Source organism: Podarcis raffonei, chromosome 3, assembly GCF_027172205.1.
Source record: "Podarcis raffonei isolate rPodRaf1 chromosome 3, rPodRaf1.pri, whole genome shotgun sequence".
Classification (NCBI taxonomy): domain Eukaryota; kingdom Metazoa; phylum Chordata; class Lepidosauria; order Squamata; family Lacertidae; genus Podarcis; species Podarcis raffonei.
Window position 1 is genome coordinate 22,705,880 of NC_070604.1, and position 26,805 is coordinate 22,732,684.

General features: G+C 42.4%; 1 protein-coding gene and 1 long non-coding RNA gene across 8 annotated transcripts in view; one reads left to right on the forward strand and one right to left on the reverse strand.

Annotated features, from left to right (window-relative positions):
* DLGAP2 (DLG associated protein 2) overlaps window positions 1-26,805 on the forward strand; it is a 403,016-nt gene that overhangs the window by 325,381 nt on the left and 50,830 nt on the right. For all 7 annotated transcript variants that reach the window (XM_053380806.1, XM_053380804.1, XM_053380807.1 and 4 more), the window contains 3 exons: window positions 5,366-5,577; window positions 13,996-14,143; window positions 18,547-18,766. In XM_053380806.1, coding sequence (XP_053236781.1) covers window positions 5,366-5,577; window positions 13,996-14,143; window positions 18,547-18,766 — 580 coding nt within the window. The remainder of the gene's footprint in view (window positions 1-5,365; window positions 5,578-13,995; window positions 14,144-18,546; window positions 18,767-26,805) is intronic.
* On the reverse strand, window positions 728-25,572 carry LOC128410081 (uncharacterized). The gene is made up of 3 exons (XR_008329381.1): window positions 25,483-25,572; window positions 5,223-5,421; window positions 728-938 (listed from the first exon to the last, which is right to left on the reverse strand). It is a non-coding gene; the product is annotated as an uncharacterized LOC128410081 (long non-coding RNA).

Below are 26,805 nucleotides of genomic sequence, written 5' to 3' on the forward strand. Positions count from 1 at the left end.
CTTACCATGAAGAGCAAGGTCCTGTAACACACAATACACAATGGTTGACATTTTAGAGTGTTTATTTTCTTTTATATCGCTTGCATATGGCATATTAAGTTGTTGTTCAATCGACATCTTTTTCCTGTTCGTGACAGAAAGGAAGTTAGAAGCATCTTCATGTGAACCACTATGCCATCCATTTGTGAGTGCTCTCTTGCAGCTTTATTGAAGTCTTCGTACTTGGTACAAACTTTGGCGATCAGTGTGCCCATACTGCTCATAAATTGCAATGATGGCATATAAAACAGCAGAGAATTCTAGCCAGTGATAATATTTAGGAATATTTAGAAACCCTTGGACCCGTATTATCATGCCTGAATTGATTACTTTCTGTAGGAAATCCAACGATCACATTGAGAGCACATTTCCTAACATAAAGTCAATGAATGTATTTTTAAAGTAATGATCACTCAATAATAATCAGACAGATAGTGATTGTCTTGAACCTTTCCAAATATAAGACATTTTATACCAGGCAGAAATCTCTGGGTTCAATGTACATGCATATTGCATATGACATGAAGGGTTAAAAAAACACACTATAGAATACAACTGATGTTCAGCCTTAAGTTTGCATGTGTTTTGAAGTGGTTTGTAACTATTATGATGCAGGCATTGATTCTGTCATGAGTTTCGCATGCTGGACATCAAGCACTATAATGTCATACAAAGTCCTTTGTGTATGTATATATAGATTTAATATCTGGAACAGGAAATGGCTTTTTAAAGAAATTATAGATATCAACACTTGTTACAAGTAGGTAATTAGAGTAATTATTCCCAGTTAGCAGATGCAAACTCTTCAGATGGGAATTTTAGGCACCAATAACTATTTATACAAGCTAAAAGGCACTTTGATGATTTTCAGTGCATGTAGACAGATTTTTGCTGCTGATCTGGAAGAGAGAGAGAGAGAGAGAGAGAGAGAGAGAGATGTGTTATAATAGCCCTTTGAAGTATATTGCATTATACTTCAAAGAGTATAATAAGAGTATAGTAAGAGAAGAATTGCCATACTGAAAAGGCTGAATTCTTAAGTAACATTTCAGATATAAAAATGACCACGATCTAACTGTGGGACAAGCATATGAATTTAATTTCTGTAGGTGTGTTGACATATGTTTGTAGCTTGTTTCTAATGTGTGTCCCTGGTGGGAGCATCATACAGAAAGCCAAATAGGAAAGACAGCATATGGATGATTCATGTAAAGGTCTATTCATACAGTACTATATTAATACAGTGGGACCTCGGGTTAAGAACAGAATTCGTTCTGGAAGTCTGTTCTTAAACTGAAACTGTTCTTAACCTGAGGTACCATTTTAGCTAATGGGGTCTCCTGCTGCTGCCGTGCCACCACGTGATTTCTGTTCTCATCCTGAAGCAAAGCTCTTAACCCGAAGTACTATTTCTGGGTTAGCAGAGTCTGTAACCTGAAGCATCTGTAACCTGAGGTACCACTGTATAGAAAATGCAAACTTTATTGCAGATGTGGCTAACATGGTTCCCTCTAAATATTTTGGACTCCAATTCCCATCATCGCTGATCATTGGCCACACTAGCTGGGCTGATGGGAATTGTAATCTACAATGTCCAGAGGGCAACCCTTGCTTTATCAGGTGCCCAAAGCAAGCAAACCTGCTCCCTTGCATTAGGACACAATTCATGCCAATTAAAAGCAGCGGAAGCTGTAGTTGAATCGGATGTGGGTTCCCATAAAGCATGTACAGTATCAAGCAATATACAGGCAGCTCCTCATTTATGTGGGGGTTAGGTTCTGGGCCTCCGCATGTGTAACTAAAACTGCGTATATTGGGAGCACCCTGGCTCACAAGGTGACCTTCCCCAGAGCCCAGAGTGGACATCTGGTGCTGAAGAAGGCAGGGAGTGTCTCCCTCCTGGTGTGACCAGCTCCCCTCCCCGCTGTTCTCCCAGAACACAGAGAGAAATGAAAATGGCAGAACAAAGAGAAACAAGACGAAGGAGTCTTAGGCTGCTGGGGAAGGAACCAGGCAAGGAACTTTAGAGACGGGTGGGGAGACAGGGACCTTTGGTCCTCACAACTGGCTCACTGGGGCAAGACCTACTGGCGAGAGTTGCTGTGATCACTAGACTTGCACTCTTTGGGTTTCTTTGAATAAAGTGTTAACTGACACTGGGTGTTTTATTGCTGACTTGCCCCTGACTCCGGCCCCTGACAGGAAGCTGTTCCACAGCAAGCAAGTTGAGATGACATGGATTTGCACAAAGGCCATTTCGATAAAGGCCATACAAATTACCTGCGTTCTAGAGAGGACTACTGGTAGATTAGCTGAGGCACAGCAGAATACTTGACTAAAGTAAGCTCTTCCTAACACGAACCATGCCTGTTGTTCTTTTCCAAATTCAGTTCAACAGTTCTGTTCACTTAAAGTGAAAGAGACTTAAAACTTCCTTGCTGCACTTGTGAAAAAGTTTGCAGTCCTATATCAGCCTAGATATTCTCTATTGCCTGCTAGCTGAGAAACAGCATAGATGCAAGTGCTTTATAAATCGGAGATTAATTAAGTGTGAATGTGATTATGAGTGAATCTGAGTGTTACATTAAGTGTGGGTGAGTGGCGACTCCTACCTCGCTGTGGCCAACAGCCACCTACTGCCACATGTAGCCCACAGGCACAAAATAGTTGCTTGCCCCTGATTAGGGTCAAATAATAAAAACCTAGGATGATAAAGAACCATTTATGTAAAGAATCATTTATGTATATCTACAATGAGCACAGGACGTGTGCAAATGCAGGTCTAGATGCAGCACAGAGCCATTTCCAATCTTGCCTGGAGCTTAGTTCATTCTGAATTATGTGACAGCCCTTTGAATTATATGACCATCATGTAATTAGTCAGTCATAACTGCTTGATAGCTAGCAAAGTTCATCACCACTCTCATGTTCTCTTCAGTACTGAGCTGACATCCACTGATTCCAAATATAATGCAAGGGGATTAATTGAGATTCTACTAATCAGGAAGGTATTTCACATACAAAATGACACATAAAAGTGTTAAACTCTCTATGGGGTAGTTTTAGAATTGGTACTTTTTTGCAGCAAAATAGATTCCTAGGTAGCATGAATATATCTTCCCTTATTACGAAAAGTCATTATTCATGGTATCCTTGCCTTTTATGAATTGCGGTGTCCTAGCCTTTTGGGAGAAGATTTCAGACCACCAGCAACTCTGTTTCAAGAAGCTAACTTATTTTCTGTATTTATTTAACTACCCATAACACAAAACCTATCCTGCCTCAATTAACATTAAGTGACTTAGTTCCAGTGCTTTCTGTGTACAAGTGGGACAGACATGCACTTTTTTCCCTAGTAACTGCAACCATTGATCAGGGTCAGGGCTTTTACCCAGAATGGATAAGGTATCAGTCAGGTTCTGTTGTTCCTTTTAGCTCAAGGAGGGCTTCATGTGTGACACCTACAAGGTATCCAGAAACATCAGTATGCACCTGGATGCATATCTTATTGAAAGTAATACAGGGCCGGGAGGTACTATCAGAGGCGGAGCTAGCTGCTCCGGTACCCAGGGGTGGGGGCATGGGGGTGGAGCGAGCCACCGGGGGCGTGGAGCGAGCCACCCATGGCAGGCTGCTTTCTGGGTGGGGGTGGCAGCCACACCACTTTGCCTGCAGCCTTACTACCTTCCCACTTCCTTTTTACAGCTCGGGGGACGCTTCCCCTGAGAGAGCCAGTGTGGTGTAGTGGTTAAGAGCGGTAGTCTCGTAATCTGGGGAACCAGGTTCGTGTCTCCGCTCCTCCACATGCAGCTGCTGGGTGACCTTGGGCTAGTCACACTTTTCTGAAGTCTCTCAGCCCCACTCACCTCACAGAGTGTTGTGGGGGAGGAAGGGAAAGGAGAATGTTAGCCGCTTTGAGACTCCTGAAGGGGAGTGAAAGGCGGGATATCAAATCCAAACTACTACTACTACTCTTCTTCTTCTTCTTCTTCTTCTTCTTCTTCTTCTTCTTCTTCTTCTTCTTCTTCTTCTTCCCCCCCCCAGGAGCAGGGGACAACGGCGTGTCACCTGCCCACAACTCCCAAGCCTCCCCCCAAGCTGTCAAAATGAAGGGGGAAGGGGAGGAAGGCCGCCGGCAACGTGGCACAGCTCTGCCCCTTCCCCCGACAACTCGGGATAGGCTTGGGAGTCGCAGGTGGGTGGTACACCGAATGTCACCCCCCTCAGTGATGACACCCAGGGTGAACCGCCCCCACCACCCCCTTCTTCCGCCCTGGGTAATGTTTACTCTTGGGTGTGTATCTATTTCATGTGCACAGTCCAAGAAGTGCTACATGCATGGAGGACTGCTTCTGTTCAAGTGTATCGCCTTAGTTGGTTCAGGGCAAAGAAGAAAGGGATGGAGAGAAGAAGGGTTAAGGGACAAAAAACAAGCCCTCCTTTACCCTGCCCTTCATCTGAATTTATTCCAAACAAAACTCGAAGGGCGGGGGGAGCTAAGGTGTAAGCAAACTGTATTTCTTTCCTACGATTCCATTAATGTTATTCCATATTTCAGAAAGTGAAAAATTGGACTGAAAAGTTGTTGAAATTTTCCCCACAGAAATCACCACTTCTGATATGAGTTGCTACACGGACAGATTTTCCCGGACATTAAAGGGACTCCCGCCTGGACACAATTCCCAGTGGCCAAATCCCGGACACGTCCAGGATAATCTGGACGTATAGCAACCCTATTTATCAAAAACTTGGTCACTCATTAATCGACAATCGCACACCACTGCAATTCATTCACCGAGGCATCATGAAGTGTAGTTTCCAGGTGTTTGAGCCTTCACTCTAGTTTCTGACTTTTTATACATTACGGACATATCAGAATGCAGGTTTCCTGGGTCTTAGCGTTCATTGGTTTCTCTGAAAGCTGCTAAAAGGCAAATTAAGATTTCCATTTACCAAATAAAAAACTTAACATGGTTGACAATGTGCAGAGCAAGTTGTCGCAGAAAATTGATGTGATGAGGAGAACTTTACGACACATCTGCATCTTTTGTGACATGGGGGGGTAGACGGGGTGGTAGAGTCTCCCCATTCTGTGCCACTGCGGCATAGATTGCCACTTGTTAAATACTTCTTGTCTGCATTCACCTCACGTCAAATGCAACAGAATGGTAACGGCTTCATACCTTAACGGCCCGATTAAAACTGTCTCTTTTATGTAATGACGAATGCTTATTCCTTCTTCATCATAAATGTTTGTTCTTAAAAGGGTTCCATGGCAAGATGAGATTTATTTCTCTTTTGTGCTTGTTGTAATATACTGTACCAGGTGCCTCAAGATGAATGGGGAGGGTACCCTGCTGGTGGTAAAGATGAGGAGATTCCCTGCAGAAGGATGAGAAGTGGAAGTTATATTAAAGCCATGGGAGATGAGGAGAGTGGAGATTCCGACACTAGCCCCAAAACATCACCAAAGGTAGCAGTCCATCCGGAGTCATTGTTAAAATCTATCGGACAAAGAGCTCTTGGAGACCACCAAAAGTAAGCCTCTCAAAGCTTTTTCCTACGTTTCATTAATGTGAGTTTCATTGACTCAAACTACATTTCCTTCTGCAGTTTCTTCATATTCTGCCACAACTGAAAGAAAATGTTAGCTGTACTTATTCTGACTTTCCCCATTTAAGTAGGTGGTTCTATTTCTAGCAGAAGGGGGGGAAAACCAATTCCTGTGCCCTATAATAAATAGCAAACATCTTACATAGTTTACTATATTTCTAACAGAAAAGATCTATGTGCTGTGAAATAAAACTGACAGTAATTGGAAAGACAATGGCATTTTCAGTAAAGTGGAAAAACAGAGTAGCCTTGTATTTAATGTGCATCCATTAAATATATCCTGAAGAACATATGAATATATACAAATTAATTTTTCAAAGTAGGAAGAACAAGATGTGATGGGGAGGGGGCAAGCTCACAGGAAGCTAATTTTTCATTTACATCTTTAGAACTGGGCTGTTATGGGATGGCTTCAACTTCCCTATCATCAGCTCTTCCTGTTTCAGTATCTATAAATTGTTTGTGAACTAGATCCCATGGTAACACATAAATGTGACCTCTCCAGGGCTCAAGCCTGGGCATTGTATATGGAGGTCATAGGCTGCCCAGACAACAAGACCCGCTACTCGGCCTCCCTGATGTGGTCCAAAGGAAAGCAGAGCAATACGTTTGACACCAGCTTGGCTGCAGGTGTTGACAGAAGGAGGCTTCAAGATGCCATCCAACCATCAATTTGTGTCAGGTTGCAGCTTAGCTTTTTCATCTCCTGAAGATGTCCCCTGCAAGGCAGCAGAGGATTAGGATCAGAGTTTTCCTTTTTTTAGATGGGCTACCTTCCCTCACATGCGGAAATTGCCTTCTTCACCATTGGACCCGCTATTGGTCTTGTTCTCACAATCCACTGGAGCCTGTCTTTGCATTCAGGGGACAGACTAATTGAAGAGGGGGATGTAGCAAAGCAGAGTACATGTAAAGTTTAAGGGGGAAAGGATGCCCAGAACTTCTACATTCTCAAGCAGCAGTCTGTTCTCAGATACAGAGGGAGGGGAGCTGTTGAGTCCATCTTTCTCTCATCCCCACCAGAGGAGATTCCCCAGGAGCGGAGAGTCAGTCTTTGAGCTCAAGCCTGAGACTGGTAGCATGGAACCTGAAGCCCTGAAAGATGCTAAGCTTTAGGCCTGATGGCTGTCTATTTTAAAAATCTTGACTCCTCATTCATGGGCATGGAATCAAGGAAGAGTAATCAAGGCACAGAAAGTTATTAGGAATTGTTTGGAGTTTGGTCTTTGTTGGGGCAAGTTCCTTGGATATAGTCAGCTGTCCATAGTCCTGCAAGGTGTACGTTATACCATCTTACTTATCCTGAAGCCCAGGGAACACAATAAAGAGTATCTTGATTTCCACCTTTCAAAGTCTGTGTCCTGTGCTATATTTCTGCCCAATTCCACAGCACTTTAAAAAGCCCTATTATACCAACAGAAAGGTTATTGTGTAGGAGGCTAGGATGTTAAGAAGCTAATGACACAACCATTTTTATTTCAGTTTCAGGGCCTAGTGTTTATTTTTCTTTCAGATGGTCATCTCAAATGAACTAAATGTTAGTGACAGAAGAGATGGGGAGAGGGGTTTTTTGTTTGGTTTGATTGCTTGGAAAAGACAAATTCTGCCCTTTATGAATAGCTCTGCTTGGAAAGAAAGTGAACTACTATCTTTCTCTAAGTTTCATTTGGAAACTTAAATCACTGAGAGGCCTATTCCACCAGATACTTTATATATGGTGGAATTCAACACCACGCTAATACAACCATCAAAGCAAGCACTCACCCAACAAAAGAAAATCTCCCTTTTCCTTCCCCACATGTGCTGTTCTGGGTGTTCTTCTGACCCTCTGGAACCTAACTGGGGGTTGCAATGGGATGAAAGGGAGAAAAGTCCTGTTGTGCCAACAGGACTTGGGCTGGTTCCTGCTCTCAGGAATATTTAGTTGAATCCAGCCCTTAATAAAGTTTATAATTATTACAAAAGTCCAAAATAATAGTCAACAAAGGGAGAGATTGCTAAGCACGAATGATACATCACATGGGCTTTATATGCTAGAATGTCTTTTCTATATTTCATACTGTTCTTAATGTGTCATACTGTGTTTTATGTATTTTGTTTTCTTTCCTCCTTCTCTACTGGTTATTGACTGAAATAAATACTAGCCCATGTCAGAGGTAGAGTTCATTGGTAAATGGTTACTCCTGGAAAGAAGTTGTCTTCTAGAATTTAAGAAGAGCAAACCCTCCTTTGTTTATCTGAGAGAGCAGCATTTAGGGATTCACAACATAATCCCTGTATGCAGAATGAATAAGGCAAAGGCTTTTAAATAGAATTATTGAATAAACTAACACATGTAGTTGTGTTAATGACAATCTGTACACTGCAATAATACACAAAATACAATATAGATTATGTTGATTGCTTAATGTGTCATTTGATGCAAAAGAAAAGCTAATTCTTCCTAAATTAATTTTCACAATTACCAGCCCTGTGTTTTATCCTAATAGAATCTTTCTTGAGTGATTGCTTCTGTAAGGATAGCATTATAACATGAAGAATGGTAAATGTCTTTGAAGGAGAAAAATTAAAAGAAAAAGGTCTACCATGGTTCAGTGATTAGTTTCATAGAATGAGGTGAAAAAAACAAGCTGCTCTTCTCCTACAGCAATCTCATTTTATTAACTTAATTTTCTATTACCCAGCTTTTTTTATAGAAGAGGGAAACATGCAGCTGCCTTCGTAGGTACAAAACACTTTCATTTAATTTGACACAAAGCCTGATCTCATCTAGTCAGACCAAAAGCGATAGTTGCAGGATTAGCCAAAGTTTGGGCTGCATATAAATTACCTTGAATTGCAGGTACTTCTAAATGAAATACTGTATGGAGTTTCTTTCATTGCTCCTGATTTCTCTTTGCCATACACCCTAATATGGATTATATGTATATTTTCTGTCCTCTGCTATGTAGAATATATTCAAATATTATCAAATTCATTTTACAAAAGTTTGTTTATATTTATTTATTTATTTTACTCTATTTATAACCCATCCTTCATATAGATTCCAGGGCAGGTAACAGTAATGTTGGGACGTGGGTAGCGCTGTGGGTTAAACCACAGAGCCTAGGGCTTGCCAATCAGAAGGTCAGTGGTTCGAATCCCCACGACGGGGTGAGCTCCCGTTGCTTGGTCCCTGCTCCTGCCCACTTAGCAGTTCAAAAGCACCCCAAAGTGCAAGTAGATAAATAGGTACCGCTCCGGCGGGAAGGTAAACGGCGTTTCTGTGTACGGCTCTGGTTTGCCTAAGTGAGCTAAGTGGCTTAGTCATGCTGGCCACATGACCTGGAAGCTGTACACCAGCTCCCTCGGCCAGTAAAGTGAGATGAGCGCCGCAACCCCAGAGTCGTCTGTGACTGGACCTAACGGTCAGGGGTCCCTTTACCTTTTAACAGTAGTGTTAAAGCAACCAACCACAGTAAAATGCAGTTCAGATAATCTAATAAAACCAACTCTATGATGATATGATTTCTAACGAAATCCAATAACAGCAGCAGAAAATGATGGGGAGAGGGCAGCTATCATTATGGAGTTCATTATCTGAGCACCAGCCTGTTCTGGGCATGTAGGTTTAGACTTGGGAATGCAAGTTAGAGCCCAGGCTGCAGTAGTAGCTAGGAGTCGGTTTTGCCAATTTCATCTGGTGCGCCTTCTGCAGACCTTTCTGTCAAACTTAACTGGAACGCTTCGTTTTCTTGAGGCGATTCTAGTGTACCATACTCTGCCCTTGATGATGGTTCAGAAGCTTCAGAAGTAGGATAATGCAACACCTTCTCTCCCCATGGGAAGTACCTTTAGCTGGGAGTATATTACAGCAGCGCTCCAGGGTTGACATCTGCTCCCCAGTTGGTTGGGTGCAATTCAAAGTACAGGTTATGATACCCTAAATAGGTTGTACATAGAATTCAGAGGTTCTGACTTGACTCAATTAAACTTTACTCACGGCCTACCTCTTTTACCTTAGCACCTGCTTATCACGCATTGTCAGTTTCTTTAAAAGCCCACATTTAATGTAAAATTATATTTATAATACTGCAAAAGAATGATACCTCATGCCATACTCTATTTCCGCAGCATAATTTTATAAGTCTATTAACACACATATATTTTTATACTGTTATATGCATTGTTTTATGTATCCATTTATGTGCTGGTTACTTTAGGAAACCTGGAGTGCATATGCATATAATAGTGCTTATAATCGGCAATAATTGTTCAGATTTTTAGGGGGACTAGGGTGCGGGAACCAAATCCTCAATGAGATGATTATTGGGCAGGGGAAATCCATGTGGGTAAGCTTGACATCTAAAATTTGGAAAATTCCATCCCAAGTTCTAAACAGCTTGCGGCCTTCATATTTAAATACCACCTTCTTTTGTAAAGCGAAGGCCATCTCTAATATTGAGGTTCTCATTCATGTACCGAGTAAGGATGGAAAAGGCTTCTAAGCAAAATAAAGAAGGAGAAACCAAAGTACAAAAACTGGAAAGTAACAAGGCTCCCCTTACTTTGCTCTTAAAGATGGGACATTTCATTGTTGTATTAAATTGAAACAAACCTTTGATAAATTCTTATTTATTAAATCTAGGTTTCACAACGATCAAGGTTTTAGTTGTTTTTTAAAAAATTATCTGTTGCAATAAAATATAGTTCCAGTAAGTGTTCCACCCTCAAACTTTGTTGATCTGAAGGGCATGATAATAAGAAAATTAAGCTAAAGGGAATTTGAGTGCCTTAGTTCACAATCTGTGGTTTTAGAGTTTGGGTCAATTATCCATCTCAACAAGCACTCGCTTTGATACTTATATGACCGGTAGGAGCAATAGGAGGTGAAAAGAATTTTCTAAGCAATGTGGGTTATTTTCCTTAGAAGAGGAATCCACTGAGAATTAAGTCTGTCTTTGGAGACTAACCTTGAGGAATAAGCAGGCAAGTGTGCATTCTGTCAGTGTTTCCTTCTGGTTGGTATGGTACACGAATGGCATTTATGTTCTGAAACTCTGCTAATCATCACCCTCGTACTTACAGGATCGCCTCTCCTGGTATGTCCAACAGAGGACCCTAAGGTCCATGAATAATAATAGCTTAAAGGTACCGGGCCCCAAGGAAGCCAGACGATCCTCCACCAGGGCCAGCGCTTTTTCAGTGATGGCTCTGACCTGGTGAAATGCTCTGTCCCACGAGACTAGGGCCCTGCAGGACTTGATTTCCATCCGCAGGCAGAGTTTTAAGTAAGAATGTGGGCAAGTGGAGGCTTGCTAAGGGCAACTGAGGTTGGTGCACCATTCGCTCCGATATAGTAGACAACACTATCATAGCAAAAGAGATGGTGCAGAATTCTGCTTTGATTCGAATGTGGGCTGAAATCCCAATATCATTTTGAAGTCCTAACCAGGTTGCAGATTCTACTCCAAGTTCACCAATCTATTCTAGAATTTTGGTAGGCAACAATTATTTTTATTTTTAGGTTTGTTTTTAATATTTGCTGTGTGTGTGCGCGCATGTGTGTGTGTGTGTGTGTGTGTGTGTGTGTGTGTGTATGTACACACACACACAAACATATACCACCTTGATTTTTTAATGGTAAGAACTAAATGCCCCAATAAATAAACATGTAGTTTATATTCCGGCATCTGTAGAAACTTTCCAGATTTCAGTTATCGCTGTACAAAGTGCTTTAAATGACAAATTTTGCTAAACTATGCTAGAAAGCTTATTGATTGTCCATACAAGACTCCTGTAGAATTGAAGATTTATCTGAGCTACGAAAACAACTAGTATGATGAGAGCGTTATTAGAACTGACCTTAATAATGCTAAGCCATTTTTGTGGGTAAACTGAATAAATTTAATCTGATTCAGAGAATTTATAGTACCTGTTAGTTCCAGCATGCTGTGATGGAGTTAAGAATGGACCAGAGTTGTGCTCATTTCTTGTGCGCCGCCTTCACACAAGCAGCTCTTGCTGAGTTCAGCGGAAGCAGTTAGTTATGCAGCGCTAAAAATGAATATAACCCGATGCAACCTCAATTAAGAAATTATGTGTTGATAAAACAATCGAAGCCTTCAGCTTACAGAGTGAGTATGTGATATGTTTTTAGTGCAGGCAATGGAAGCTTTGTTCATGGGAAATTGTGTTTTTAGAGGTATTCACAGTTCCTTTTGTAATATGCCTCTTTGGGATATGAGCTTGCCAGGTTTCTCAGCCGTATTATGTTCATTGGAATTCACCTGCTTTACCTCCATTTGGTCTCTTTGTCCCCCTTTGAAGCACAAGAAACTGTGCAAGTATAATGCTATTTGTTACTGCTTCTGCATCAACTGGATAAAGCTGCAAAGGCATGGCATGTTCTAAAAGTGGCCTTAAGGACAGACTCCATTTGGGCTGAACGTTGGAGATACTGTTCATACGCTTACAAGGCAGCATTTGCTGAAGTCGCAAATGGAATCAGGGGAATGTTAGGATAAAATAAAAGGCACTTGGTGTCATTTTCTCACTTTAAGAATTTGAGTTGAGGCTAAAGCAGATAACAGTTTTTAGTCACGCTAGTTATTTAGTGAGTCTTGTTAACCTGGTTTCCACTTTCTCATACGCTCATCACTATTTACTAACCATTTCTGAAATGCAACAATTTTTGTGATGCATTTTGAAAGACTCTTTTGCATAGCTCAAGCAAAACTAAAGGCCTCCCCCACCCCCTTACAGTAGCTGAAAACACAGTATTCAGTAATGTGGTAGAAATTCCAGACCCGCTGTATTTTATCATTTCAATTGTACTGGGACAATCCTATACAAGTTTGGCAATTTTAGTCAATGGAAGAAAAGTCCTCCCTTTGACCATTGCGGAATTTAAATGTGGGTTATGGTTTCTCATTGGCTAAATGCTTCCCCCAAATGGAATGTCTTTTCTTTGATTGGCCTTTCACCATCAATGTGATTATGTGCCATCTTAATCCTAAGCATTTATACTTGGAAATAAGGTGTGCTAAGTTCAGTGGTTGTTATTACCAAGTATGTCTAGGACTTCAGCATTCATATCTGTATTATGGTAAATGTTTACAACTGAATGAGGAAGGTCCGTAGGCAATATTTTAGTTTAGTAAGGAACAATTCTCAGCTTTAAAGTGTAAGTAAATCATTCACCACATGCTATGCAGCAGGACAATAAAGAGGTTTATTAATTAAACTGAGTGGCTGGATTGCCACCAATGACAAGTCAATGCCAAACTTTTAAAAGTTCACCTAAGATATATCTCACTTAATATATGCATGCAGTTTAGATTAGTTTGCAATGAGATGTCCTCTGGGGTTGCACAAGGATCAGCCCCGGGTCTGATGCTGTTTAACATCTTCATTAATGACTTGGAAGAAGAAGTGGGCAGCACACATCTCGGGGGAAGCATTGTGAATGATTTATATGATAGGCTACAAATTAAAAAATGAGCTCAGCATACTAGAGAGCCTTACTGGGGGGAAAAAAAGAAATGTTGGACAGATTCAGATGCAAAGTATTATACAACGGAGAGAGAGAGAAAGATCCACTTTGGGAAAAAATTGAAGCAGGAGGGTAACGGCTTGCAGATAGCATTGCTGGGAGAAACGTTAATAGTATAGGAAATGGCGAGCAAGCGGGGGGGGGGAAACCATAGTGGCATAACAAATGGATATATAGGTTGCCGTAACGATCATTGTTCACTTAACGGTTTAATTTGTTTAGCACCAACATAATGTGAAGTGAGATGTTCATGGGGCTGGTTGTAAGCATTGGGAAAGGCTTGAGAAGCACTCGGCACCAGCCTCAAGTACACCCCGAAGTAGGATGCCAGCGAGTTTGAAAGGAGTCTGGTCGATCCGAGTGCTTCAAATCTCCCAAGTGTCATACATGCTGTTAGAGGCTGCAGCAATGATGGCAAAGTCCAGGGACTCATCTTGAGCACTTCCCACTTGGACCAGACAATTAGAGCTCTTAAGTGCTGACAGCGCCAACCATATGCTTAGGAGAAGGAGAGCCTAAATCTAGTCCAAGCTCTTCTCCATGTAGGAGACTGGGTCTGTTAAGAGCTGGGAGCAGATGTGTGCAGCTGAGGCCTTTCCAGCTGGGTCAGGGCCAGGGCCTGTAGTAGGAATAAGAAACCAGAGGCCAATTTTTCTGTGGTGTTCTCCTAACTTTGATGGAATCCTAGGGGGAAGCTTCTGGGGGAATGGGCACTGGCCTCCTGTATCACGGGGTGTTCTTTCCACCCCTCGCTTCTTTCTAGCCTTAGTTTTTCATCCTTTGTTTCCCTCTCTATCTTTCCTTAATAGTCAGAGCTACCTGCAAGCGGCAAGTGATGTGCCCGGTGGACACAACTTGGATCCGTCAGCAAACTACAATTCCCCCAAGTTCCGATCAAGGAATCAGAGCTATATGAGAGCAGTGAGCACGCTCAGTCAGGCCAGCTGCATCAGCCAGGTTGGAAACATTTTTTATTTTATTTTCAGCCTGATTTTCTAAGCGACATCAGCAACAGGAGTTTATCGTATCACCCAAGCTAGCTACCAGCTGTTTAGCAGTTTTTGTCAGCAGTTCCATGTCAGAGAATTGAAAACATGTCCAGTTCTGAAGGGCTTAAACTATTTGAGATGGCCTAATGAAAAATATTTAGCCGAAACCATTTGCCTAAGTGTGGAGCTTTTCTCATGTGCAAGTGAATCACATCTTGTAGCTGAAACCACCAGAGTCTCAAGCCTTTTTGACCTGTTTCACACACTATAGTTTTTCAGGCAGGGATGAGGAACTTGTGGCCCTCAAGATGTTCTAGACTTCAGCTCATTTCAGCCCCAGCCAGAATGGCCAATGGGAGGGACAGTTGTAGTTCAGCAAGACCTGGTTCTAAGGTGTGCATTTGAAATGTTCTGTATATGAACTTAAAACATATAACAGTAACAACAGCTGGTTTGTCTGGAGCGAGACACACCAGTAGCCTGAGTTCGGACAACGCAACGAAACAACAGTGCGACAGCAGGACCAAAGGAGAGGCAAAGTGGCTATGATCTCTTCTCTGGGGGCACTCATGTATTCACATGCTAAACCGTGGTTTGGTTTAGCATTATGTACAAACCAGGCCACAGTATGGAAGTGGTAAACAATGGTTTGCAAAAGTAAGAGTTACTTACCAAGGAGCACAAATTGGCCGCTCTGTGATGAGTATACACTTGGTGGCAAACACTGGTTTGATGTGCACTCTCTGTGAAACTGCCCATTCAATAAGTGCCAGTGTTGTGTCTTAGTTATGAAATTTAATTGGGAGTAGCTAGCTTGCACAGTTTACATCCCACCTTTTTGAGGGTGTGAGATAGGAGGAAGTAGAATAACAGTAAACTGTGTTTTTGTTACACTGAATTTTTTAAGGGGGGAAGCTGTGTGTGTTGTATAGGGCGAACCTTTGGCGTATAAAGCTAATGAGTGTTAATTTGTGTGCTTCTTGTTTTTGAATGTCTGAACACTGCCCACATTCTAGGGTAAGAAATGCAGGAAAGTCATTTAAATTGGAGCAAGGACTTCTTGGTCTATTTCATTCAATGAGCCTTCTTATGTCGCATAATCTTCTACTGATTATGATTCAGTTCTAAAGGGAAATCAGATGGCCTGTTAGCATGCATGGATTGTCATCTCAGAGATTCACGGCTTGAAAAAGGCTAAGAACAGCTGTGAAATGTTCTGATTGCCTTGTGGCAGGCCCCTACAGCTCCTATACAACAAGAGAAACAGGACAAAATTGAGGCTAGCTGACAGCAGGCATAGACATTCCAGGACTGCACTTGTTCACAAGTTCATCTCTGCCAGAACTTGAAGTTACTAAAGACAAGTAACTGCTTCCCAGTGCACTTTTTCCTCTCCTTCCTCTCCCTGGTAGCGTAAACATCCAAAGAAAATGTGGGTGGTGCTGTGGTCTAAACCACTGAGCCTCTTGGGCTTGCCAATCGGAAGGTTGGCTATTCAAATTCTCTCAACAGGGTGAGCTCCCATTGCTCGGTCCCAGTTCCTGCCAACCTAGCAGTTTGAAAGCATGCCAGTGCAAGTAGATAAATAGGTACCACTGTGGCGGGAAGGTAAACGGCGTTTCTGTGTGCTCTGGCTTCCGTCATGGTCCTCCGTGCACCAGAAGCGGTTTAGTCATGCTGGCTACATGACCCGAAAAGCTGTCTGTGGACAAACACCAGCTCCCTCGGCCTGAAAGTGAGATGAGTGCTACAACCCCAGAGTTGTCTGCGACTGGACCCAACCGTCCTTAAACATCCAAAATGAGATTGCCATACTCTGAAATTCCTTGACCAAAAGCATTTTCTTCTGCAAGGAGCCGCCAACGGAAGCATCTCACCACACATTTCATATTATAAACCATGCCAGAGAGACTGGAAGAGGAGACGCGAGCTGCTGTTTATCTTCAGCAAAGTCCAGTCCAGTAGAGGAGTGTCCCACTTCTGTACTTTGTCTTAGCACTAGGCAGTGTTGTTCCTCTAGGACAGCTTTCCCCCAACCTAAGTAAGTGAGCTGCCGATGTTTAGTGCTACAGCTCCTGTCTGCTCCAGACTATTTGGACAGCATCATGTTGGTCAAGGAAATTAAGTGTGTTAAGAGAATGCTATGTCCTCGTTGCTCCTGGTTCCTGCTGCATATTCTCTTCCCCCACTTAAGCCAGTGCAGAAGAACAAAGGAGAATGTGAGCCCAGAGCCATGCAAGTTTTTCAGGTGGACATCAGATACAGGTGGACCTCAGCAAGCCATGCCACATATACTTTTAATGCCCATCAAATAGCCATTTATTCTGCAGAGGGAGATTCGTATACATAAAAAAGGGGCTATGCTCCTTGCCAGCAAGTTGAATTTACAAGTAGGAAATAAGACAATCATAAGTATGAACTGCATTATCCCATCTTTCTTTCCTAATATTGTTTGCACAAGGCAATTCAGAATGAGAATGTTTGTCTTTCCAGAGAACATTAGTTAATGTAATTTGATTAGAAATGAAATAATTATTACAAGGGCCAGAACTAATTGTTTTCAGAACAACTTAATTCTGGAAGTGTATTTATGGGAAATGGTACTATCAGACTTTTGGTGCAATCAGAGGCTATTCGCCACAAATTATTTGTTTAATCTAAAAATGCATACTTCGTCAACTGGACTTTTGCCCCCTTTAGCCACTTCACAGGGTATGGGGGATGGTACGTGGGGATGGAGGCAGTACAGCCACAAGTGTCATGGGCACACACTCTGGAGAGCAAATGCAGTTTCTGCCAACTGCCAATCTCTTTCGGCAAATTAGCACTTTGGAATTTTGATAGAAGGCCAGGACAGCATGCCTTCTGTCCACCCTGCTGTGGGTCAGCCTTCTCCCACCCACAGACAGAAAGAGGGAAAGCACAAGAAACAAACACATTTAGCTTTTCTAAGGTGTCAGTTCCAGTGAAATTAAAATGGATTCCCTTGAATTTGCTTGATTTTCCAGGGGGGCGGGGGAGGGCGGAATCAGCAAATTGATACTTGCAGTGGTTTCAGGAAATGTCACAGATTCAGTGCTTGGTAGCACCACAAAAACTTTGATCCAAATCATGGGTAATCATGGTTTTTACACAGGGTGCCAAAATCAACAACAAATCACAAAATGCATCTGGGTGCACAGATTCGGCGGTGGTTTGGGAAGGGATCCCTTGTGAGGGAATTATGAGGATCCATAAGGATTAAGTTCACCATGGATCAAGTGAACTTCAAAGCACACTGGATCCTTGATTTAATCAGTGGTGATGGATGTGTTCTGTGATGTGATTATGATTGGCAGGGCAGGGAACCCAAGGAAACATTGCGCGGTTTCAAGAGCATCTATTTTATTGGATCCAACTTGTGGATCCAACTTCCTCTCTCTCTCTCTCTCTCTCTCTCTCTCTCTCTCTGGCATGCCATTCTCTCTTGCTCTGTCTCTTGACTCCAGTGCACCCTACTCCACCCCCCAACCCCAACTCCTTTGCTCCATTTTTGTCCTTCTGCCTCCAGCTATCCCACATCAGTCCCATTTAACTCAGTAAACTTCCTTATCTTACAATCCTAGCCACAAGAACTTCCCATCAAGCCAGGATCATATTGTTTACTAGCATCATTAGTTTCACTAGTATTTTCAGTCTGTCTCCAATTATAAAATGAACACTATATTATTATTAGTAGTAGTAGTAGTAGTAGTAGTAGTATTAGGAGCAATTTGTGATAGATGTTTGGAACAAAACAGTTTCCTTTTACACTCAAATATAGAAAAAAACCTGGTTTGTTCAGCTGCTTTTAGCTGTAAGAAACCTTGATCAAACTAGTTTCAGATCCTGGTTTGTTCAGTAACTGTGTGTCTGTTCCTTATTATTATTATTATTCTTGTTGTTGTTGTTGTTGTTATTATTATTATTATTTTCTATACCACCATTCATTCAAAGATTACAGGGTGGTTTGCAATATAAAAACACAAAGAAACTCCATAACATAGTAGCAAAGAAAAACAATATTGCCCCTACGCAGTTATTTTATTATTTATTAAATTTCATTGCTAAACGAGTTGAAACTAAAAAGCTGTCCTAAGCTGTCATCCAAAAATAACATCAGAACTGGACAGTCTACTTAGCACACAGATAGCGAACATGCTTAGTTCAGTGATGTTGAAGCATTTTGCTGCATGATAAAAGTGTCAAGAGGTGATGTGGGGGGTGAGGAGGGGGGACTCTATTAATAATGTTCAGGTCGTGCCTGCTTTTGAAGTGCTACAGCAGAGTCCATTCCTGACAGAGCAAGCCAACCAAAAAAAAAAACCCAATGCAATGTTGTTGTTTATCTAGATGAGTGAAGCAGAGGTCAATGGACAATTTGAATCTGTTTGTGAATCAGTGTTTAGTGAAGTTGAAGCTCAGGCCATGGATGCCCTCGATCTGCCGGGTTGTTTCCGAACCAGAAGCCACAGTTACTTGCGTGCCATTCAGGCGGGCTACTCTCAAGACGACGAATGTATCCCTGCAATGGCATCTTCCAATATCACCTCAACAATCAGGTCAACAACAGGTAAGATTATCTACATTCTTCCATTTTGCATATGAAAAGCTGGGAAATGTGAAATCTCTTGTGTGAACGGAAGGCAATGTACGCTCTGCGGCCATGACTCATTCTGTGGGAAAGCACTCGGCTGAATAACACCTTTTATTTAGCTCCAACATTGGCTTACATTTTGCATCATCTCATAATTAGGAGCCTCGGCTGTCTATGAACCCTGCTCTGCTTTCTGAGCTCTATGGTATAACCAGTGAGAGCTATAGCAAACATTATCCAGAGTTCAGCGCATGCTGCTCCAACATATATTTCTTGTAAAAAAGAAAAAGAAAAAAAGGCAACCATAAATTTCAAAACTTTGATTCCTACATGCATGTGTAGGTTTGCAGCTTTCCGTCCTTTAGCCCCAAAACACAGTTGACTGAAGCCTTCCCCAATTGCTTTATTGTCCTCGGATTCCCAAAATGGCTTGGATTGAGAGAGGGCAGGGAGAGAGAGGAGAGTTTTAAAAGTACCATCCCTGCTCTAAGCAGCACACAGAAAGTCTTAGGATTCTGCCTAAGATGCACCATCTGCATAATTTTCCCATTATTTGTCATAAATCATCAGCTATCATTATTATGCCACTCATTTGGCATCCACCTGTTGCCTGAGTTGTTCTTTACCAGCTTCTAGAAGCCGGGCAAATTCCTGTTCTTGTCTTTAACTTGTAATACTCTGTAAATGTCTTTAGTTGTCTCGGCTATGCTGCTGCAGCTTTGGTTTTTGTCTGATATGTGAGTTTATTGTAACTATTGTGGATAAATGACGTGATCACAATTTGTTTTGTAAGGCACATTTAAAATAAATCCATTTGTGTACATGGTGGACAGTCAGGTATTTTTCGTTACCTCACCTCAGACCTGGGCTTGCTGATCTGACTGCTTGACACTTAGGTGGGCCTTATTGCTCTAGTACAGACTGTATGTCTGGTCTTCATCCCATTCCTGATAGTATAAGGTGCCACACTTAAAGGGAGGGGAGAATGATACCATGGAGTGGAAGGAAGAGAAAGTTGCCCTGTGCCATATATACATATGGTCTCTCTCCCTCCCTCTCTCTCTCTCTCTCTCTCTGTGTGTGTGTGTGTGTGCACCCGCTCTTCCACAACACATTTAAGAGGGCATTGGATGTCAGTCTACCTAAAACCTGGTTAAAGGGGAACATTTTCTTCTGGGACCTAAAGGTGTATGTCTCTGAGCACAAATCAAAGTGTTGGTGCTGACCTTGAAAGCCCTAAATGGCCTCGGCCCAGTATACCTGAAGGAGCATCTCCACCCCCACCATTCAGCCCAGACACTGAGGTCCAGTTCCGAGGGCTTTCTGGTGGTTCCCTCACTGCGAGAAGCCAAGTTACAGGGAACCAGGCAGAGGGCCTTCTTGGTAGTGGCGCCTGCCCTGTGGAACGCCCTCCCATCCGATGTCAAGGAAATAAACAACTATCTGATTTTTAGAAGCCATCTGAAGGCAACCCTGTATCCAGAAGTTTTTAATGCTTGGTGTTTTTATTATGTTGTAAGCCGCCCAGAGTGGCTGGGGAAACCCAGCCAGATGGGCGAGGTATAAATAATAAAATTATTATTATATTAATGAAAACATCAGATGAACCTTCCTGAGGAAAGCATTCCACAAACAGGGAGCCACTGCAGAAAAGGCCCGTTCTCATGTTGCCAGATTCTGGACCTCTCATGGAGGAGGCACTCAAAGAAGGGCCTCAGATGATGAATTCAGCATCTGGGTAGGTTCATATGGAGACAGGCAGTCCTTGAGGTATTCTGAGCAAAAAACCAACAACCTGTCAGTCACTCGCAGGAGCTCTGCTGCTTGTCACCAATGGCAGAAACACTGAAAACAAACTTCAGAAAAGAAGAAAAGGATTGCCACTATGTGTGAGGCAGTGGTAAGATGCACAGACCCATATCCCTAAGGTTGCTACCTGCAAATATCACTCAGTCCCAAGTATAGCCCTTGAATATTTGGATTGGTCTGTGGGATAGGAGACGCACTGTAAGTCTATACAAGGCACCACCAAGCCAAAATCTCATTTATTTGAATCCCATTTATTTCTCTGTCTTGATGCTTCAGTTTTATGCCTTGTATAAAATTGTATCCCTTGATTAGCTGTCTTCTGCTTAAACAAAGTGGCTCTGACTTTGGGAAAATGCCTCACTCTCATTATACACTCCCCCCCCCCCCCGTTTCCTGAAAATATCAGGTAATTTCTTGCTCAAATACTTCATCTTCCTGTCTTATTAAGCTAAGTAAAATGACTCTGGAGGGGGGGAAGTGGGACCATCATTCCAAACTTCACCAAATTTAGAATGCTGAAAATCAGGTTTGGCTTTCAGGCAATGTAACTTGTAACTATGGTACTTGAATTATCTGTAACGTTGCACAAATCAGCTCTTGGTTTCTGGGAGAATGCTAGAATGAGTAAAATATTCAAATGGAATATATATCAAATGTCAAAAGAAGTGTAACTATTATGCACTACAGTGTTAAATGAAACTTTCAATTTCCAAAACAAGTTATTAGCTTCTAAATGATGGAGTAACCATTTAATATTTCTGCATTTGAAATGCAGTGGACAGCAGTTTCTTTGCATATTATTTTCACACTTCAAATGACCATTTACTTATTAATCTGAAGCAAACCAAATTAAATATAGTGCAGCGTGTTAGAAATAATTTGATATATAGAGTGTCTTTTGTGTAAAAGGCAGAAAGGTCAGAAACTAATTTTTAAAAAATTGTAGCAAATGGGCTCCTTTGAATATTTAGGAAATTTAATAATGTATCAGATTTAATTGTATTTTTATTTCATTTTTTGCTAATATGGCAAATCATAGAAGTGGTTTCGTAGAACTGTAAAATTGTTGCTTGGTGAAACAGGATAACACTTGCCGATTCTGAAGTTGTAACCCATGTGACTGCACTAATATTTTAATATATAATCTACCCAGAAATAGCAAACATGCTGCATTTGTAGGGAGTCACACAGATAGTTCAAGCAGAATGCATGTTGTCTCGTCTCATGTTTCTGTACACAGAAACCAGATTGTGCATAAACAAGTCCCCAGAGGCAGGGGAGTGTTTTGCCATCACTGCTGATCTCTACCCATGCAAAAATGCTACAGATTCATGCCTGAGAAGGTCACATAACCTCCCAGGTGTCATAAGTGCCAGCCAATCAAGATACACATGTTGCTTTCAGGAGCAATTGATGGAGGACGTGAGATCCAGCTGGAATCTCAAACCAGCTATGGGATATACTGGTGCTCAAGGAGCCAAATGTGTCCTGGATATCTTCATCAACTGCTGCCATTACATTTTTGACGTTTGAAACATCTGATTGCCTGCCACTGCCTTACACTTATCCATTTCTCACAGTGGCACTGGTTTCTATTTGACCATGTGGCGTTTGCCCTCCTGGGTGGGTGATATCATGCTGGGTCATAAGGAAAGGGTTAAATGAGTGTGAAGTGATTGGCCAGTGGGAACCCAAGGGGAGGAGTTAGAGTTAGAGTTAGTGTTGTTGAGATGTCAGTCGGGTGTTAGAGAAGAGAGAGGGAGGATAAGTCTGTGGGTTGGGATAGTTTGATGTGAGAGAGCGAGAGAATCTGTTAAGAGGAGTCAGATAGACAGTGGGGATAATCAGTTAGAAGTTATTAGGAAGGTATAGGCCGGTAAAGAAACTAAGATTAAGAAACTGACAAGAAAAATTATCTGAAACCATAAACTTGTTAATGCTTATAAAATAACCTTGTTTATTTGGTTTAATGTTAACAACTGTCTGGACTCCGTGTGTACTCGAGAGAAACGGGTTGGTGGCAGCGGGGAAGCAATCACAGTGGTGGCACAGGGATCAATAGACCGTCAAACGTCAGGGGACCCTGTGTGATCGTCACAGACCACATTAGGCAAATATCTGCCTATCAGCATTGGAAGGTTTTCGTGATAGGAATTATTATTTCTAAATCATTTTCACTGTGGCTCCATGGGAATAAGTGGGAAAACATTATGTTCCAAAGGGACTTTCTAATGTTAATGAGTCCTAGAGAGCTGAAACTATCTTCTTTGGGTTGAAAAGACAAGGTTGCCTGGAGTTGCAGCCATTTGAACCAGCTGCCTTAATATGTCTCCCACCCTGGCTTTTTTAGTTGACCTAAGTTTCTAAGCAGGGGGAAACTACCTGTTCAGAAATATCACAGACCTCGCTGGACTGCACGATTCTTTTGTTTTTTTAATCCCACCTTTCAAGTTAAAGACAAACCCCACAAGGCAGTTTGCAAGTAACCTCAACATTCCTTAATAAAATCACAATGAACTAAATCATAGAGAGGAGGGAGGTTGATTGTAGAGAATCCAGAAAAAACTAATTTGGGGGAGCAAAGGTTTGGCAGCGATCATCATTTGGGGGGCAATAATTTAATACATGTGATGCAGCCTCAATGTGTTGTTATTGAAAACCGGAGGAGTAACTGGGGTAACTGGAAAGAGCTATCTGTTAATTGGAATGGTTCTTAATTCCTGGTAAACTTACATGGGATTTCAGCTATCTTAAAAAGCGAAGGCAACAAGAAATCTAAGGAGACTCTTTGGTACTATAGGAAATAAATGAGTCTTGTAGTGCATCTTGAAAACCGTCAAAGAGGTCCTGACAAACTATCAAGAAGAATGAGTCCTGAAGGAAAAGCCCCAAATGAAAAAGCTCAGCTTCTGGCCTCTTCAATTTTGATCCTAGGACCGATAGCAGGAGTGTTGCAGCTTATTTCAGCTGCATTAGTGGGATACGACTTGAAAGGCTGTTTGTAAAACAAACACCCTCGACCATTCTTGGCTTGCAGTTAAAAGGTTATTGAGAAAGAGCTGGGAACTTTTGCTCTTGGGGTTGATAAAGTGAACAGTAGCTAGATAGCCTCCTGGAAACTGCATAAGGTTATGCCCCATGGAATTATGCAGATCAATTTCAATCAGTCATCTTGCTGACCCCATAAAACCAGCTGTTATGAGGTCAGTGCTGTGGGGGCATCAGACTCTTCTAACTGTAGGTGAATAGCAGGGAACATTTTTTTTTCCTAAATGCCTTGATTCACACAGACAGCTACCAAATACTTTTATGAATGTAATTATATATCTGCCTGTATTTCTAAATCCAGTTGAGTCGAAGCATGATCACACAGCAGGAGGGAACATGACACTGCTGGAATCGCAAGGCCCTCAAATATTTCGTTCAAGGTCGCTCGAAATCCACAGTGCTGGATGTGGCTTTGTCACAAGCGACACTTATTCTAACGATACCTTAAGGATATCTTTACAGGAGGTGCAATTAATCACTGGAACATTATGAGTGCCTAAGAGAATATATTCTGTATACATTCATAGAGCTTTTCCTCTTCCTTTTCTGTTGAGAAAAACGATGCTGCCTTCATAGATTTTACCTCAAAATCCAACATTTGAATGCCTTAGACTTGTTGGCACTTCTTTTGGCAGTTGTCAAATGTAGGATCTCACTGTCATCCAACTGTCAAATGAAGCTTTTCAGTGGTTCCTTGTGGACAGGTTTCCCACAAAGACAGCTTGGCTGCTGCTGCTGCTGCTGCTGATGATGATCTTCTGCCATGTGCAGCCGTAAGGTGTCAGGGCTGGTTCAGCTGCTGGTCAGCACAGAGGCTGAGGAATGAGCAGTAAAACTGATTCTTTATTCAAGGAAACAGAATACAAACAGAGAAAACTGCAGCCAGACTGGCCCCAGTAAAGCAGTTGCCAGAACTGATGATCTTGGGTCTCACACCTCCTCCCCTTCTGGCTGTTTTCCCTTCAGTCTTAAACTCCACTGGGGAGGGGCCTCCTGTGAGCTCTGGGCTTGTTGTCCTGCTACATGCAAAAGTCTGAGTCCTTGGAGACCAGGAGGGATGGGAGCTGAATACAATAGGACTGGCAGGCTCCTGTGAATCTGTTGCAGCCTCAGCCCCCTCCTCTTCCTCCTCAGCTGCCTGCCCTACATCTGCAGTGTTTTCTGCCTCTTCTTCTCTCTCACTCAAGCCCATTGCTTGTTCAGCATCCAACTATTCTGCGTCCGTTCCTCCTCCTCATCCTCTGACCTGTCTCAACACCTGGCTTGGAGCCTTCCCCTTCTGAGGCTTCGTTAGGGGTTCTCCTGCTGGAACCATTCCTCATCATCCAGCCAGACATAAGGGAAGAAGGAGTGAGCGGACTCCTTGAATGTGCTCCAGAATCCTTTGTGATGTACAATGACACATGACAGACAAGTAGTGATTTCTTGGCAGAGAAATCCAAGTGACAAGTGTTCAGGAGGGCTGGTCGCAGCCCCCAAGTCCTTGCCTCTTATTGGCTTAGCAGGCGCTGCCCTCTGTAGCCGGGGAGCCTGACACGGCTAGAGGTGGACACAGCACCAAGTGACCATTACACACACACCCTGGCCACACCAGAAGATGCCAGCCTCCCCGAACCCGCCGCAGCTTTGCCATTCAGCAAGGGCCACCCACCCAAAGTCCCAGGTGAGCGGATATTCTCAAAGGAGAATTTTGTGGATTTGGGCGAGCAATTTCATTACAGCTTTCGTTTTGCAAAAACATGAAATTTGGTGTTAAAATTCCTGACATCCTTGTGATCACTGCATGTGTGCATTTAAGGGAATAATAAAAAAAGAACAATAAAATGAATACATACCACCAGGGTCTCCACTGCTATGATTCACTCTGCGACTCTGCTTAATTAGTGCTGCTGGAACTCTAAGGAATTAGGTTGACACTTTATCCTCTGCAAAAAGTATAGAAAGCCTGTGTGACACAGTGTTTATAGATTTTCAGGTTGTGCCAGCTTTTGCTGCACAGAACGTTAAATTCTGTTTCCTATCAGATAGAAATATGGATTGTCTAGAGGGGAAAAGGGGTAGGGGACACAAAGAAGCTGCTGTCAATAATTCGCTTCAGGATGCTAACTGCTTGCTGCGCTATAATTTATTGTTAATTATCAGAACTAAAATAGAAGCCTTTTTTGTCATCCGTTGAACATACCTTGAGTCTAGTGTTGCCCACATCTCTCCTCCCTCCCTCTCTCTCTCTCTCTCTCTCTCTCTCTCTCTCTCTCTCTCTCTCTCACTATAATACAAGTATTCAGGTGGGTGACCTTGAGATCTTATTTGATTTACAACTTTTGAAAAGCAGCATTAACTACACAGCATACACAAATATTACCCTTTACGCTAAGTGTTCCTGTGTTGGCAAATGGAGTTTATTTTTGTGCAATGCGCGGCACAGCTTTTCGATGGACTTACAGATTTTACAAATTTGTAGAATCGTAACGCCCTTTGAAGAAGAAACAAACAATGCTAGTTTAACCTATTTAACCAGTGTTAAGATACGTGCACCAAGATCTGGCTGGTGAGCATATGAATATGTGAATTTTATCCTATCCTCTGAACATCTTTGACTTTCCTCCTTCTTTGGCTTCCTCTTTGTGCCTCACCTGGCTATCCCATTCCTATTAAGAATAACCAACATTAGGGTTGCCATACGTCTGGGGAAACCACTTTTGAGGGGCCAACATGCCCATCCAGACATATTTTTACATTTTAAAGGAAATGTCCGGGTTGGGGGGGGGGAGTTGGGCTCCGGTGGTTTGGGCTGCTTGGACTCAGGCTGCTCTGCACTCCTTGGCCGCTGCCAGTCCGAGCTGGGGAAAGGGGTGCATGGGCGTGGCATTGGCCGCCACCCACTCACCTCTTTCCAAGGCCCGGGCTGTTGGGTAGTGTTGTTCTTCAAGGTATGGCAACCCTACCAAGGTATGGCAACATTACAGTGGTACCTTGCGTTAAGAACTTAATTCGTTCTGGAGGTCTGTACTTAACCTGAAACTGTTCTTAACCTGAAGCACCACTTTAGCTAATGGGGCCTCCTGCTGCTGCCGCGCCGCCGGAGCACGATTTCTGTTCTCATCCTGAAGGAAAGTTCTTAACCTGAAGCACTATTTCTGGGTTACCGTAATCTGTAA